The sequence below is a fragment of the Palaemon carinicauda genome, chromosome 1, assembly GCF_036898095.1.
Source record: "Palaemon carinicauda isolate YSFRI2023 chromosome 1, ASM3689809v2, whole genome shotgun sequence".
NCBI classification, from domain to species: domain Eukaryota; kingdom Metazoa; phylum Arthropoda; class Malacostraca; order Decapoda; family Palaemonidae; genus Palaemon; species Palaemon carinicauda.
Window position 1 is genome coordinate 185118487 of NC_090725.1, and position 15000 is coordinate 185133486.

At 41.5% G+C, this 15000-nt stretch overlaps 1 protein-coding gene across 1 annotated transcript in view; it reads left to right on the forward strand.

The window, feature by feature from the left end:
• The window catches only part of LOC137652976 (leucine-rich PPR motif-containing protein, mitochondrial-like), a 438837-nt gene that overhangs the window by 306873 nt on the left and 116964 nt on the right, over window positions 1–15000 (forward strand). The window contains 4 exon segments of the mRNA XM_068386371.1: window positions 9755–9877; window positions 9879–9896; window positions 10199–10394; window positions 14265–14487. Coding sequence (XP_068242472.1) covers window positions 9755–9877; window positions 9879–9896; window positions 10199–10394; window positions 14265–14487 — 560 coding nt within the window.

Here is a 15000-nt window from a genome sequence, read left to right on the forward strand (position 1 = left end):
CAAAATTAATTTTTTCTGGAGTGGCTTTCGTTACGTAAATTTTTTGTGCTATGAGTCACGTTTTACATGTAAATTACCTAATTCGTTTGAAACTCTTCAAAATACCACATCAAATATTATGATAAAGCTACTGTATAACCACAATGAAATACTCTACAGCCAAATATGTTTGAACCATTCAATATACAGTACCTAAACTAACTTAATATCTGTGAATTAAGTTATTATAGCATAATGTAATAGTAAATGCAAAATATTACAATACATAAAGTAAAATACTGTATATATACAAAATATACTGTACCATATGTATTGTACTACTATAGTTACCCCTACTATAGTCTAAAGCTACATTTTCTATTGTATGATCCCATTTTCTTTAACTTTTTTAGATGGTTACTATTTTATTCTCGGTCAGACTGGTAAATCTCTTTTCTTAGAATGAAACATTTTTCGCAAAATGAGTCATAAAAATATTCGCATCTCGTTTCGCAGCTTAAAAATTTTGAAGCAGATTCTTTTGTGAAGAGAGGTCTGACTGTAATTCCGCGTTGTGAGGTATTACTGTAACTCCATGTTATTCGTACTGTGCGCGCATAATCTCAATTGGGCAGTGTGACCTTCGAGATCAGCTGATGCAGACAGAAAGTAAATCAAAAGTAATTGTTGATTATTGAAATGCTTAAGAAATTGAAAAAAAAAGAAAAACATGCTTTAGTAAACCACAATTTCACACAATGGTGTCTTAATTAAATATGAAGGCTTAATAATGAATTTTATTAAATACTGTATGAAGCTTAGTAAATTAACTACCTTTATACAAGCAAGAGCGCGCACACATGCACCGAGAAAGAGCGAGAACATTTATAATAATAATGGCTAAAACAAATTGTGTGAAAACAATCATTTCCTGTAACATATTGGGGCTGATGTAATATTCATCATGAAGATATTTTGAATAAGTTGAGAAATTATATGAAAATATACGCCCTACATATGTACCGGACGCCATCTTTCGATACGGTAGCGGGACCTTCAAGTCAGTTGATCATAACCAAAGGTAAACAAAATATTAAGTAATTCTCGATCGGTGAACTGTTTCCAAAATTGAAATATAGAATACAAAAATGCATTAATAGAGCATATATCCTATGAAACCAGAAAATGAAATAATGATAAAAAGTAAAAAAATATTGATAGAAATATGATCAAGATGATGACCGAATCATGACGCATCATAATAAATCTACGATAACTTCACTTTTTAGTTCGACATACATCGAAATCGACCTACGTCGCGTCTCTTGGTCCCTATCTCCCTATCTCCGTCTTAAGTCGAAGACTCCCTAATAATATTGGTGTCAATGACCTTAGATGTCAGGATGCCAGATAACTAATAACGAATCGGTTAATCTCTGCCTGAAGCTCCTCCCCTATCACCTTTTGTGGGGGATCGATCGAGTAAGAGCGATGTCCCTTTAACTCCCTGACAATCTGTAGGAGAGTAATCCGCCGCTTCTCGTAGTGAGGCGTCACTGCCCTTCTCCTCAGGTAATTCTTTTTCATTTGACGATGTACTTCAGCTGTGGGCGTCCTTGGGATAGCTGGTCCCCCGTTAAAGAAGGGTCTTGCGCTTCTGCAGTTGGGGTCATAGAGAAAGTATACACCTGCTTCCTCAGAGGTTGACCTCGGTCCTCCTGTTTGAGACTCTGAAGATTTTGTACCTGCGGAGTCTCTAGTGTCCTGACCTGTGGAAGTCTCTGCTCCAGCACTGTCACTACCTTCATCAAGTCTGTGGCAGTTCCTGATTATTTTGTTGATGACAGTGCACTCCCTCGTTCCGAGTTAGCTCAGTTGGCGGAGGGAGTGCAAAGTCTGAAGCTTGTTTCTGCTCTCATGGTGGACACCTTTCCCATTTCACGTGTTCAGTCCTCCCCCGATTGGTATCCGCTAAGCGAGACAACGAGAAGGTTATTTGACTCGTCCATGCCTTTCTCTAGCTCCTCAGAGCGTGATTCTTCAGATAGTGAGGGCGAGGTAGCTTATAGGCTGGTTGCAGCTGTGATACCTTGCTGACAAGTCCGACACTTCCAGCAATCGTCATTCTTCACAATTCATACCAGTACATCTCGCCCAGCTGACTCGTATCGCCATTCCACCTCGACTCCCCTAGTTCTTACTCCTGATCTTCACAGGAGTGCTCGTCACACTCTTGAGGGAGTCCTGACAATCAGCACAGTATTGCCGATTTTGCTTGAGCGATCATCTCATGACCAGAGCGTTTTTGTCAACGACAACTAGCGCTTGCCATCTCCAGCTCGCAACACCAACACCAGAGATGATCGAAGTGATTCGGAGCAATTGCCCACTATGAGTCTGATGTAACCTTCATTGTCTAGACAGCACTGGTCACCAGCTCCCGAAGAATGTCTAGCTCGCGACCAGGTTCCAGCTTGTGACTATGCTCCAACTCATGACTCCTCTACTCGTGATCGCCCGTCAGCTCATAACTGCCCGTCAGCTTATGACCACGCTTCAGTTCGCAAGAGTGCTTTAGTTCGCTACCAGCCAGCAGCTCGCAACAGTGCAGCAGTACCTATTAGCATATTGTCCTGTGACCATGGAACATCACGCGATCGTACGGTGACTCGCGACCACACAACAATGCAGCAGCCCATGAGTGCCTTCGGGAGAGTTCCCCCTCGTGACTCCCTATCCGCCAGGATAAGCGAGTGTGATCGCTAAGAATGTCAATATCGACAGCTGTCCATCCACGATCTCCGACTCATTCCTCCAATATGAAGTGCGACAGTATGCCAGTGTGCATATAAGATAATCGTGAACACATTTCCCCACATGAGAACAGACCGACCATGATCACCTATTAGACGGATTCCAGTTCACAAATCCCTGCAAGGCACCTCGACAGCCATCTCATCATTTAACAATTACATGCCCGGGCCCAAAACGTTTATTTTGCCAGTTAAAGGCTGTTACTGGCACTTCACAGGCTCTCACAGATAGAGACACGATAGCTGCAGCTTCAACTAGCACTCCCCGGATCCCTTTCGAGGCTTCAAGTGTTGCAGGGGTCACCTCTCTGCCTTCAGACCCGAGACGTATGAGGCTCAACCACAGGAACGACAGGCTCTGACAATGTCATCTCCGATATTGTCGAAGGTATGTAAGTAGCCGACAGGATTCAGAGCACTGCAGCAGGACTTCGCCAGACAAGAATTTATGCTTATGATGCCAACGAAAAAACGTCAAGAAAAACCAGTGCCTCCTCCGGGTGATAACCTACACCCCCGTACTAGCAGGGGTTCGAGTGCCTCTCTTATTAAGTCATGCCGCCTATCTCTGATCGAGGCCGCCCCATCCACCCACCCCGCTGTATTTACAGAAGGAGAACACAAAACTTTCCTTACTCACCTACTTTCTGCCACCACTTGGGGAGAGGAAGGATGCCAAGACTGTGCCTAAGAACTGGTCATCAAGGATGGGGTCTCAAGTTCAGGAGAGAGTTCTTATTTTTACGCTCTCAACATTTATGACGGTGGGCAGAGAGTTTCCCGCAACATTGAGAGACTCATCGAGACGTCAAGTTGACCACAACAACCCACCCTTCGTGGGTGGATAGTAGTCATCTCAGCTTCGATCAGGATAACCTACTCCCCACAGCAGCTAGTCCCAGGTTTCAGCTGCAGAACAAAAGGAAACAGACCTTGCATTTTGGTTGGTCCTTGCTTGCATGAAGGTGATTAATGGCCGGGATGACCCTTCAACAGTTGCACCAGAAGGTAAGAACTCATTCTTGGTACATCTTTGTGGCACTCAGAAACCTACTAAGACTAGGCAGCTCTGCCCTGGTTGAGGGGGTTGAAGGGTGCCATTAAGGAGGCCTTCACCCAGATCGCTGGAAGTTGGCGGTCCCTTTGAGTCAGCGATTTGTCGAAACTCCTCATTCCGTCCTTCATCCAGCAGAGGAGGTATTTTGAAGTGTTGAAGGAGAACATGGCAGCTTTGCCACTAGATCCGGCGATCAAGTCTCTGACGAAGGGTGTCTCGTTCCAGAGGCTATCAGGGCTACCCTCTTTTCAGCAAGCGACACCCTCAAATCAGCGAACTTCGCGAGCATTTCGCGAGTAAAGGTGCCGGGATCGTGAGCAAGTGTGGGTCCAACACCTTCCTCTTGCCCTTTTGCATCTTCCACCTCCAGCGGAAGACCAATGGAGCCACTGATTAAGTTTGCAAACGTTCCTATTAACCCGGACTTTCCTCCACGTCCAAAGGAATGTATCCTCTGCCTCAGAGGTTATCTCCTCCATCGGCTGGTCATCCGGTTAGGGTCTCACTCAGAAAACACTTGCCTAGGGACCTCCAAGGTAGAGCTAAGGAACAGAGCTTCCTCTTTGGGCATAGACTTTCACGGCTGATATCGTGAAGGTTCTGAAGCTGACACCTCCAGTACTCCAACCCCTGACTGTTCCAGTCAGGGCAACCCCTAGAATACCTTTGGAACCCGTGTTCAGTTGGTCTGCTGGGAGTCAGGATCCTAGAAGGAAACCGATGCAGATAAGACCCGCATGTCACCTCCACCACTATCGTGGGCTGAAGGCCAGCCCCTTGCAGACTCCTGCATGACTATCTTGGCCCTCACACCAGTGAGGGTAAAGGAAGCCATAATGAAGAAGCGGAGGAAACGGATGAGAGGCGCAACTTCACCTCTCGCCGACATCATCCACCCTAGGAGGAGTAGGAACAGATTCGCCCAGGGAGATCGCAACCCATTCTTCTCCAGAGGAGGAGTCTCCCATTCCTTCTGCCAAGGTTTTGTTTAGGTCCTCGAAGACCTTGGAGGTTCCCCCTCCTAAGACTGGGGAGGATCGCGCAATGCGAAGTGAACCAAAAGACACTTAATACAAAACTGGAGAAAACCACTGCAAGGGAAGCTACGGAGGCTGAGGCTCTTTCGCAGTCTCCAGCGGCGGGTCCATCCATGGTTCTATTGATGACCCTTACCTACCACAGGCTCTGGAGGTGAACGACACCTTCCACTCGGAGGATGGAAATCTTCCAAAGGCAGTCAGTCCTAAATATCACTCCAAATAGGAGAGGAAAGAGTCTGAACTTGCCTTTTGGCTGGTCCTCGCCTGTATGAGGGCCATCAACAGGCTCACTATTCCTCCATCCAGGAAGGGAAGGATATTGTGCTCGATGCTATCTTCGAGACCCAGAAGCCTTCCAGGTCCCGTACAGAAATGTTAAATTAGCATTTCATTTAGATACGTATGAAATTCTGTTTGCTATTTCTTTCTTTTTTCATGGATAAAGTTGATGTGAAATAATTTAGACTAGATGTTGCTTTGGAGATTCTATTTTTAGTATTTTTCTTTCCAAACAAAATTAGCTTGAGTAAATTTAAAAAGGATCTTGGTCCATTTCATTAAATCTATAAATGTGCCCAAATAGTTTGAGACCCTTTTACTGCCTTTCCGAGTGTAGCTATTATTTAATAGTTGCCTTTGTTATTTCTATCCGAGTATACTGTATGACGTTTACTTCAGAAGTTAGCCCTGACGGGACACGAGGTTACTTCCACCCTCCACTGCGAACATCTAACTCTCCAAACCTTGCTTACAGTTTTATATGTTGATACTTGTTGCTCCATTCTATAAGTATGGATAAACTGTAGGACCTTCGCAATCACATCCCTGCCTTTGGATTGACGGATGGGCATTAATGTGGATCTCCTGAATTTGCTTATCTTAGTAATGCTTTCGTCCGTGAAGATGGTGCTGTCAACTATTAGTGAATTCAGCCACGCTTATGGAGGATCCTTTTACTTGAACAAGCAGCACAAGACATTCTTTGAGGTAGGTCTCGTTCTTTTGGCACACTGAACTGGACTTTCAAGTTGCCGTTTTAAAAATGCGTATTCACCAAACCTATTAATAAATAATGTTAATTTACATATTATTCTCAGCAAGATCGATCCTTTAAATTACTCTTATCTTGATTTTAACTTATAACCTTTGATCTTGTGGGGTGTTAATTCTTTCATATTTTTTCATAGGTTCGAGTTATTCTAAGGGTAGTGAGAGCTTGGTAGCCTGTGCCGAGGATACCAACATCTGGGTGACTTTATATTTAGCCGATTATGATTTAAGTTTTAATATATAATTCACCTTAATAAATATTGCTAATAAATTGTTTATCATATTTTTTTTTTATTTTTTGTCTATTTCAAATAGGTCCAGTGCAGCTTTACCCTGGTCCAAAGGCCTTAAAGGTGCCAAGAGGAAAGCTTTCTCCCAGATGGCCAAAACTTCCTGTTCCTTGAGGGCAGGCTCCTCCTCTCTGTCTCTACCACTTCATTTTGTGCTACAGAGGAAGTACTACAAGATCAAAGGGGAACCACATTCCACCATGTCCCCCAACCCTTTGGTAGAGCCTCTAATGAACGAGGTTCCCTCTCAGACCCACTCCTCACTGTTGGCACTTGAGTTCCTGAACATAGAGAGAGGCGCTAACTATGCCATGCAGGCTGCTTCATGGCTTGATCTATGGTTGGTATCTCCAGGCTTCATGCGTTGCTCCCATGAATTGCCGAAGGAGTCGGCCAGGAAGACGGAGTCCTTCCTACTCTCAGGTTCCCGAAATCTAGAGTTCCTATCGCAGCACGTTGTTAACCTGAGGGCAAACGCCATACTCAAGAGGAGGGATACCATCATAGGACGATTCCATAAACAAGTGCCAAAAGTGGAGGTCTCTTGGCTGAGGAACTCCACTCTCAAGGGTTCGCTCTTTGTTCCGGAGAAGTTAGAGTGGGCTGCTGAGCGATGGAGGAAATTGTTCATCGATTTTCTCCTCCATAGGGCCGTAACATCTCGGTCCTACTGTAGATCTTCCCAATCTTCTCAGCCTCAGCAAGCTCCTTCCTCTAATCAGTCAACTGAAAGGTCCTCGGGACCTGCTAAGGTATCTAAGTGGCTCTTTCAGTCCAAGGGACAGAAGGGCCCCAAGTCCTTCAGAGGAAAGAAGGGAGGTAGGGGAGGTGGCCGAGGTGGCCACTCCTGCTAGGAATGACATTCCTCACCACCTACCTCCTGTGGGGGGATGCTTACAGCGCCGCTAGCAGAGGTGGCAGCTTCGCGGGGCAGATCCCCGGATAGTCGATGTGATCGCCCTAGGGTATCGCATCTCGTTCACTCAATCTCTCCCTCCTCTGACTCTGGATCCAGTGCATCTCGACTTCTATGCGAAGTGATCCGCAAAGGAGCTGGCCCTCTGTGCCGAAGTCTAGACCATGCTGCAGAAGGCTTTGGTTACCTGGGTCAAGACTTGAGATGAATGAGAAGAATGTCTGGCTTTCTTCTTTCATCTTCTCCTCTCTTGGGGCACAATAACATGGGTCCCTTTGCAACCTGGCTTCAACCTCTGCAGATAATTATCACTTCCCTTGTGTAGCCTAGTATAAATAATAATTTTTTACTTTTCACGTCTCTATTGCTTCTGCAAAGAAACAATGAGTGCGTCTGATGATTTTTCCTATTTAAAAAACTCAGACGTTTCATACAAATAACAACCTTTATTACGATGTCAGGATGCCAGAGAACTTCAAATCAATCAATCAATCAATCACTAAATTTCACAGGCCACGAGTATCTTCACTTTGTATATTTCAGCAAGGTGTCAAAGTTTTCCCTAGACCACAGGCATATACTGTACTAGGCAAAACCGGGTCAATGTCCATGCCAGATCTAGGACTTCCACCCACCTAAGAGTGAATCATCCACATAGATAATGGAAGGTTTGTTAGTGTGGGAAACAAATGACAAATTCAGAGATAATTTTTATTTTTCCCTAACTGATACAAACCTGGAGTTATTTATATAAATTGGCTTGCCATCACTTCTCCCCTAGAAGTCCTGCCTGCAATAAAAAGTGACATCTCTCACAACTCTGAGAATATATATAGAGGTGGTTGGGTACCCCCAGCCACCTCCTGGCTACCCGTGAAGCGGTTAGACAGAGTTGCCACCTTGCATTTAAAGTCTAATGGCTACCTCCAGCTGTCGCTGAAAGAATATGTACATAAATTAACTCCAGGTTTGTATTAGTTAGGGAAAAATACAAATTATCGTCAAATTTGTCATCATTGCTGTTTCATAGTCAATTTTTATTTGATATGCAAGATAACAAAAAGTTCCATGTCATGGTCAATGTTATCCAATTTGCATGGAATGTGCCAAAATGTGCATAATTCAATTGCCTATTTTGTGATATACAACATGATCAAGGTCACTAAAAGGTCTAAAAGTCATTTTGCTATATTGTGGTCAATTTTTATCTTATTTCAGAAACTAGAATGCACTTTTTACTAAAGATGATTAATTCTTAGTGACCTTTTGTGAGAACACATGGTGGACCAGTTAAACTGGGAAACAAAGAACCCACAATTACAGGTTTATGGAGGCGAGCACCAGGTGTGCTTGATTTGGCATCTCTTTTTGCATCTATTCTATTTGATATAAAATGCATGTATTTTTTTATGAAACTGACTACTTTGATAAAAGACAAAACCCAATTACAGTAGTTGAGTTGAGGTTCAAGGGTAGGGAGAAAATTTGTATCAATACATGAGGAATAGAAGAATTTTGAAGAAATTCAGACCTAACTCCTTTGAGAATCCAAATTTTTATTTTTGTTCTAAGAAATATTAGTCTACTGTGTTCTTTACGTAAATTCAAGTAGATACAGTATGAAATTTTTAGGTACAGCCAGTGAAATGTAGTAGTGAAATAGGTAGTATGTACCATAAATTTTATTAACCTGTTAAGCGTCCCCCCTGGACCAGGTTGCCGCTAACGTACCGTCACGCTTTTTTTGTCCTGAGTGGTCATTTCACTAATGATAATTTTTCAAAGTTAATATCATTTCTTTATGCTTATAATTCATATTTATAGTTAAAAGTAGGAATAATAATTAAATGGTGAAATAAAAAAAAACAATTAATACTACTATTATTTCATTTCAAAAGGCTACTCTCTCTCTCTCTCTCTCTCTCTCTCTCTCTCTCTCTCTCTCTCTCTCTCTCTCTCTCTCTCTCTCTCTCTCTCTCTCTCTCTCTCTCTCTCGGCGTTTCCTTCCAATATAGTTTTGTGAAATCTCGTTGTCCAATCATTCGGCAATGAGAAGTCATTTTCGATCTCGGCATCAAAAGAAAACTTTGTTTCTTCAATATTTTCATCACTGGAGGATTCAGAACTAGTGCTCTCATTATCAAACAGGTTATCATTATCAATTTCCTCAACAAGAATATCATTTATTTCATCTAAGAAATAACCTTCACCTTTAGACCGCTCATTGTAAAAGGAACAACAAACAACCTTATCCGCATGAACGCCCACACCGAAAGGAAACCAGTTTTCTAACATCAAGCGACCTTCAGAAAAATTGTTGCCAGACATCATATAAGTTTCTATTTACAGCCCCCATATGCTGAGAGTGTTGCCAAGTGGTGATCCTATACGTACTATACGAGTAAACGTATCACGAGACTGACGACTTGATAAAGGCAGTTAAAGTCATGAACGGAATATGCAGTTGAAGGCGGGTACCGAGTAGATCGTGGTGAACGGTTTATCACGTGGGTGACGCTTAACAGGTTAAGCTGACAAGATTTCACTGGGTGCTATGATCTTTTAGTTGTAAATTTTACGTTGAATTTCAAAAATCAATTATTTTCTAGAACCAACATAGTTTAGCTGAACTGGAGCATCGACTTATGGAACTTGAAATAAAGAATCAACCACGCTCATATATTCTCGGTCAGCTGCTTTCTATTTATTCTCGCATGAAGAATGTTGAAAAGAGCAGAAGAAACATTGAAGGTGAGACAGCTGTCAAATTTGAACTTGATTATTCTGTTGCAATATAGTACATTTTTTTTCAATACTTTGTACTCATAAATTGATATACTCATGAATTGATATACTCATGAATTGATAACTGGAAAATCACATATTTTTTTATTTAACTGCAGGTATTCTTCATAAGATATATAATCGCATGTGTTCTTCATAAAATGTAACTGCAAGTGTTCTTCATTCTACGTTGTGTGGAATTGCAAAACTTACATTGAGGAGATTGGTAATGCCAATGCACTAATGTATTTCTAATTTTACTTTTATAGAAATTGGAAGCAATAGAATTCCCCCTTACTACTGGTCAACAAGTTCTTCTTATTGAAATGTACGTTGAGGATGGACAGTTGGAAAAAGCCTTGAACCTTTATGAGCATTTGCGACAAAATGAACCAGAATCAAAAATGAACCTATTTAAGGTGCTTAAGCTGGGAAATGCAATGATTTCAAAGGGAATGCTTGAAGGTAAGTTACATTTCATTTGATCTCTTGCTTTTGTAATGAACTTTAGGTTAGAAGTTATAAATGGCTCAATACTAAACATTTATAGCACTTTTTTTTGTGAATATATCCCAGGAATATGTTATCCATTAGTAAGAAATTTTTCATCATTGCTGTGTGTGTGTCTATGTCTGCCTGCCTGTCAGAAGTCTTTCAGAACTAAATGCTAGAGTGTAAACTGCAAATGACTTCTCATAAATTTATTTTTGTAGACCTTTCATGATTGTAGAATTTTTATTTTTACTAACCTTTCATGGTCGTAGAATTTTTTTTGCGAACCTTTTATGATTGTAGAGAAAATATAATATGGTACACTTATAAAGACTTAAAAATACTACTTTATTACAAGTCTCTCTCTCCTTCTCTCTCTCTCTCTCTCTCTCTCCTCTCTCTCTCTCTCTCTCTCTCTCTCCTCTCTCTCTCTCTCTCTCTCTCTCTCTCTCTCTCTCTCTCTCTCTCTCTCTCTCCTCTCTCTCTCTCTCTCTCTCTCCTCTCTCTCCTCTCTCTCTCTCTCTCCTCTCTCTCTCTCTCTCTCTCTCTCTCTCTCTCTCTCTCTCTCTCTCTCTCTCTCTCTCCTCTCTCTCTCTCTCTCTCTCTCTCCTCTCTCTCTCTCTCTCTCTCTCTCTCTCCTCCTCTCTCTCTAAACTGTTTAACTTTTGTACATCATGATACATAGGATAGTACAGTGGATCCCCGGGTTACGTCATCCCCAGCACAGTTTTTTTTACTTTACGATGTGGAATACGAAGTTTTTTCGTCCCCTTGTTACGGCATTTTCCCCGCCTTGTGGCATCAAATTAAAAATTTAAACTTGGCGCTCAGTGCGCGTATGACTGTGAGAGTCACTCGCCTCACACCATACTCATACGTCACCTTATGTGTCACTGCGTACGTCACTAAGATGCTGGTCTGATATTGGTCGGCGTCTAGGCATCTCTAAGATGCCGATATGCTATTGGCCGAAATCCCGCCCACAATGCCTGAGAGAGATGCTGCCTCTCTCTTCCTGTGTTAATCGCACGCTTAGTTGAGAATCTTGCATGTGTTTCGTAAAGACTTGATCTCGTGTGAGTGCTTGCGATATCGTCTTTTTTGTGCATTTTAGTTCAATTCAAACTTTAATTCGTTAGCCATGGATCCCAAGATTGGTAGTGATGTTAAAGGGAGAAGTAAGAAGATGATTACTATAGAAACGAAGCTGGAGATAATCAAGAAATACAAAGAAGGCATGCGCATCTAGCCTCGTTAGTGCATATGGCCGTAACCAGTCAACGATTGGTACAATTATCAAGAACAAGGAAGCCATTAAAGCAAGTAAATCTTCTAAGGGCATGACTGTCCTTGTCAGTGGAAGGACCTCAATCAACGACGAGGTGGAGAGACTCCTACTATGGATTAAAGAGAAGGAAATCGCTGGTGATACACTCACGCAATTTGTAATTTCGCACAAGGCAAGCACCATCTTTGCCAATCTCATGGAATTCCAGAGAGACGGCAGAGACGAGACAACGTTGCAGCAAACCCCCCCCCCCCACGGAGTTTAAAGCTTCTCATCGGTGGTTTGAGAGCTTTAGGGGGAGCACTGGTATTCACTCAGTCGTCAGGCATGGAGAGGCGGCTAGTTCTGGCAAGAAACCAGCAGATGAATTCCTCAAGAAGTTTGATTGATTGATTGATTTCAAGTTTTCAGGCAGCCTGCCGAGCAAGAAGTTTGAGGAATTAATTTCCAGAGAAGGCTACATTCCTCAGCAAGTGTTTAACTGTGATGAAACTTGGCTTTTCTGGAAGAAAATGCCTCATCGCACACATATCACAGCAAAAGAAAAGAAACTTCCTGGCCATAAACCGATGAAGGACAGACTTACCCTCACATTTTGTACAAATGCCAGTGGGGACTTAAAAATTAGGCCCCTACTGGTGTACCACTCAGAGAATCCTCGTGCCTTCAAGGCACTAAATATCACGAAGGATAGGCTCTCGGTATTTTGGAGGTCTAATGCTAAGGCCTGGGTCACGAGGACCATATATATTGAGTGGGTAAACGTCTGCTTCGGTCCTGCTGTCAAGAAATTTTTAGAAGAGAACAATCTTCCTCCAAAATGTCTCCTGGTACTGGACAATGCCCCTGCTCACCCTCCTAGCCTCGAGGCCAATATACGTCCGGACTTCTCCTTCATCAAGGTTCTCTATTTGCTACTGAACACCACCCCTCTCCTCCAGCCTATGGACCAGCAAGTGATTGCCAACTTCCAGAAGCTTTACATGAAGCATCTGTTCAGAAGATGCTTCGAAGTGACTGAAAGTACTCGACTCGCCCTCCGTGAATTTTGGAAGGGGCATTTTGAAATCGTTCATTGCCTGAAGATGATCGATGAAGCTTGAAATGAGGTTTCAAGGTGCACCTTGAACTCTTCATGGAAGAAAATGTGGCCAGCTGTTGTGGCAGAATGCGCCTTCGAAGGTTTCGAACCCTCACCCGAAGACGAGACCGTTGATGATCCTGCCCCTGAGGGTGATGTTGAGGAAATAATTTCAATCGAGAGGTCCATGGGGCTTGTTGTCGATGAGGCTGACGTCGATAACCTTATCGAGGAGCACAGGGAGGAGCCTACTACTGAAGACTTGAAGGAGTTGGAGCAATGCAGTTGACCATCATTCAAGAGGAGCACCACTAGTGGTGCCGAGGACGGGGGCCGAGACAGAAGAAACGATATCGGCAGAAGTAAGGGAAGCTATCGGTTGGTATGAAAATCTTACCAGATTAATTAAAAAAAAAAAAAAAAAAAATCTCACAGGTCGTCTTATGGAGAGTGTTAATGACAGGTTCATGGGTCATTTTAGAAATATTTTGAGGAGTCGTCAGAAACAGGCTTCTTTGGATAAATATTTCTCCAAAAGAAAAGTCAGAAAGCAAAGATGATATGAGTGATTCTAGTAAAAAAGCTAGAAAAGAGTAAAGTGAAAAGGAAGTGCTACTCTATAAAATTAAGTTCTAGAAAAAAAAATCATAAAGAAATTTCAAAAGAAAAAAATTATGAAAAAAGGCATTTTCAATTTCAAGTGTTTAATAGAAATAAATTTATTACTAAGTGTAACATAATTAGCATTGATACGTTTTTATATCTGCCATCTTCTCCCCCCTCTGCCTCCACCCACTACCAGCTCAAGTCACGTCACTCCATAGGTAAATAAAATTTAATTTTTCCTTTATATATTTTTTATTTATAATGTTATTTAATTATATACATGTATATTATATATAAATAGTACTTACCATACTATTTTGTTACTAATCTTTAATATGAATATAAAGTTTTAATGTTTTTTCCTGGGGTTTTGCACGCATTAGCTAATTCTATTGCCTGCCATATGACGATTTCACCTTACGATCCCAACTCCGGAACGGATTTATGTCGTATGGCGGGGGTCTACTGTACATAAATTTAGTCGTCTTGAGTTTTTAGAATTATTTCTAGAGTTTTTTTTTGTAGATTGCTTCTTTTAGATACAGAGTGGTCCTTATGATGAGTGTCCTCAATGCACCTCTTAGGTTACTTCTTTTCTCACTTCCTTCCTTCTATCTTATTGTCCAACCACATTCAATTTTTATTTGATAGCACACCTGGTTTATGAATGGTCTACCAGGCCTCATTGTCATTCCATATGTCCCAAAATCATGAATCCAATATAAATTACAGGTTTTACATAATGGAAAATATCTCCTGATCTGCAAATTTATCAATATCAACCAAAGGGAGATATTTCATATTTCAGCTTTTTCATATCTTATGAATATCTATTTCCTAAGCTATTTTTTACCTTTTATTATTGCAGAGACTTTCAAGCTTCTAGAAGACAATGCTCCAGAAAGTAAGAGTGAAGAGAGCAATGATCCAACTGGAGCATTTAGTTGTGCTTCACTACTTAATAATGCCATTGGGAAAAATGGAGTCACAGCGGATGTTGTACAACAATTATTTGACAAGCTTATTGAAAATAACTACACAAAACCAGTTCCAATAGTCTGTGGTGTATTAATCAAAGTTCACATGGCTAAGTAAGTTTTGTGTTGTCAAGTTTCCCATTTTGTAGGTTGTATTCTTCCTTTGGATTATACCTTTCAATGTTTATCCAATCCTGTAAAAAGAAAAGCTTATTGCTATTGATGGTGGTAGGTATTCTTGTTATAGATGACTCTTTTTTCTGGGAAGTAGTCTTCACTGAACCATTTAGTAATTTTCAGATACTAGTTAGGATGGCATGAAGGACTCTTTTGTCCATTTATATGAAAATGAGAATAAAAAGTCCAAGTTTAATAGCTTGATCGAAAGGAGTATTGAAATAAGGTATTCATTGTAGAAGGACTGGATTATAAACAACAAGGGTTATAGAATTCTTAACACAAGGGCCATGGTGAGGGAGCAGAGAATTTCGTAAATATAGTGTTCTCATTCACAGCATGCATATTACATGAACGGTAGGAAATGTTTTGGTTCATTGCCATTTAATAAACAAATGGAGGTGTGATAATGTTAGGTAAAGAAATGGGAAATTAGGCGAGGTAATTTCA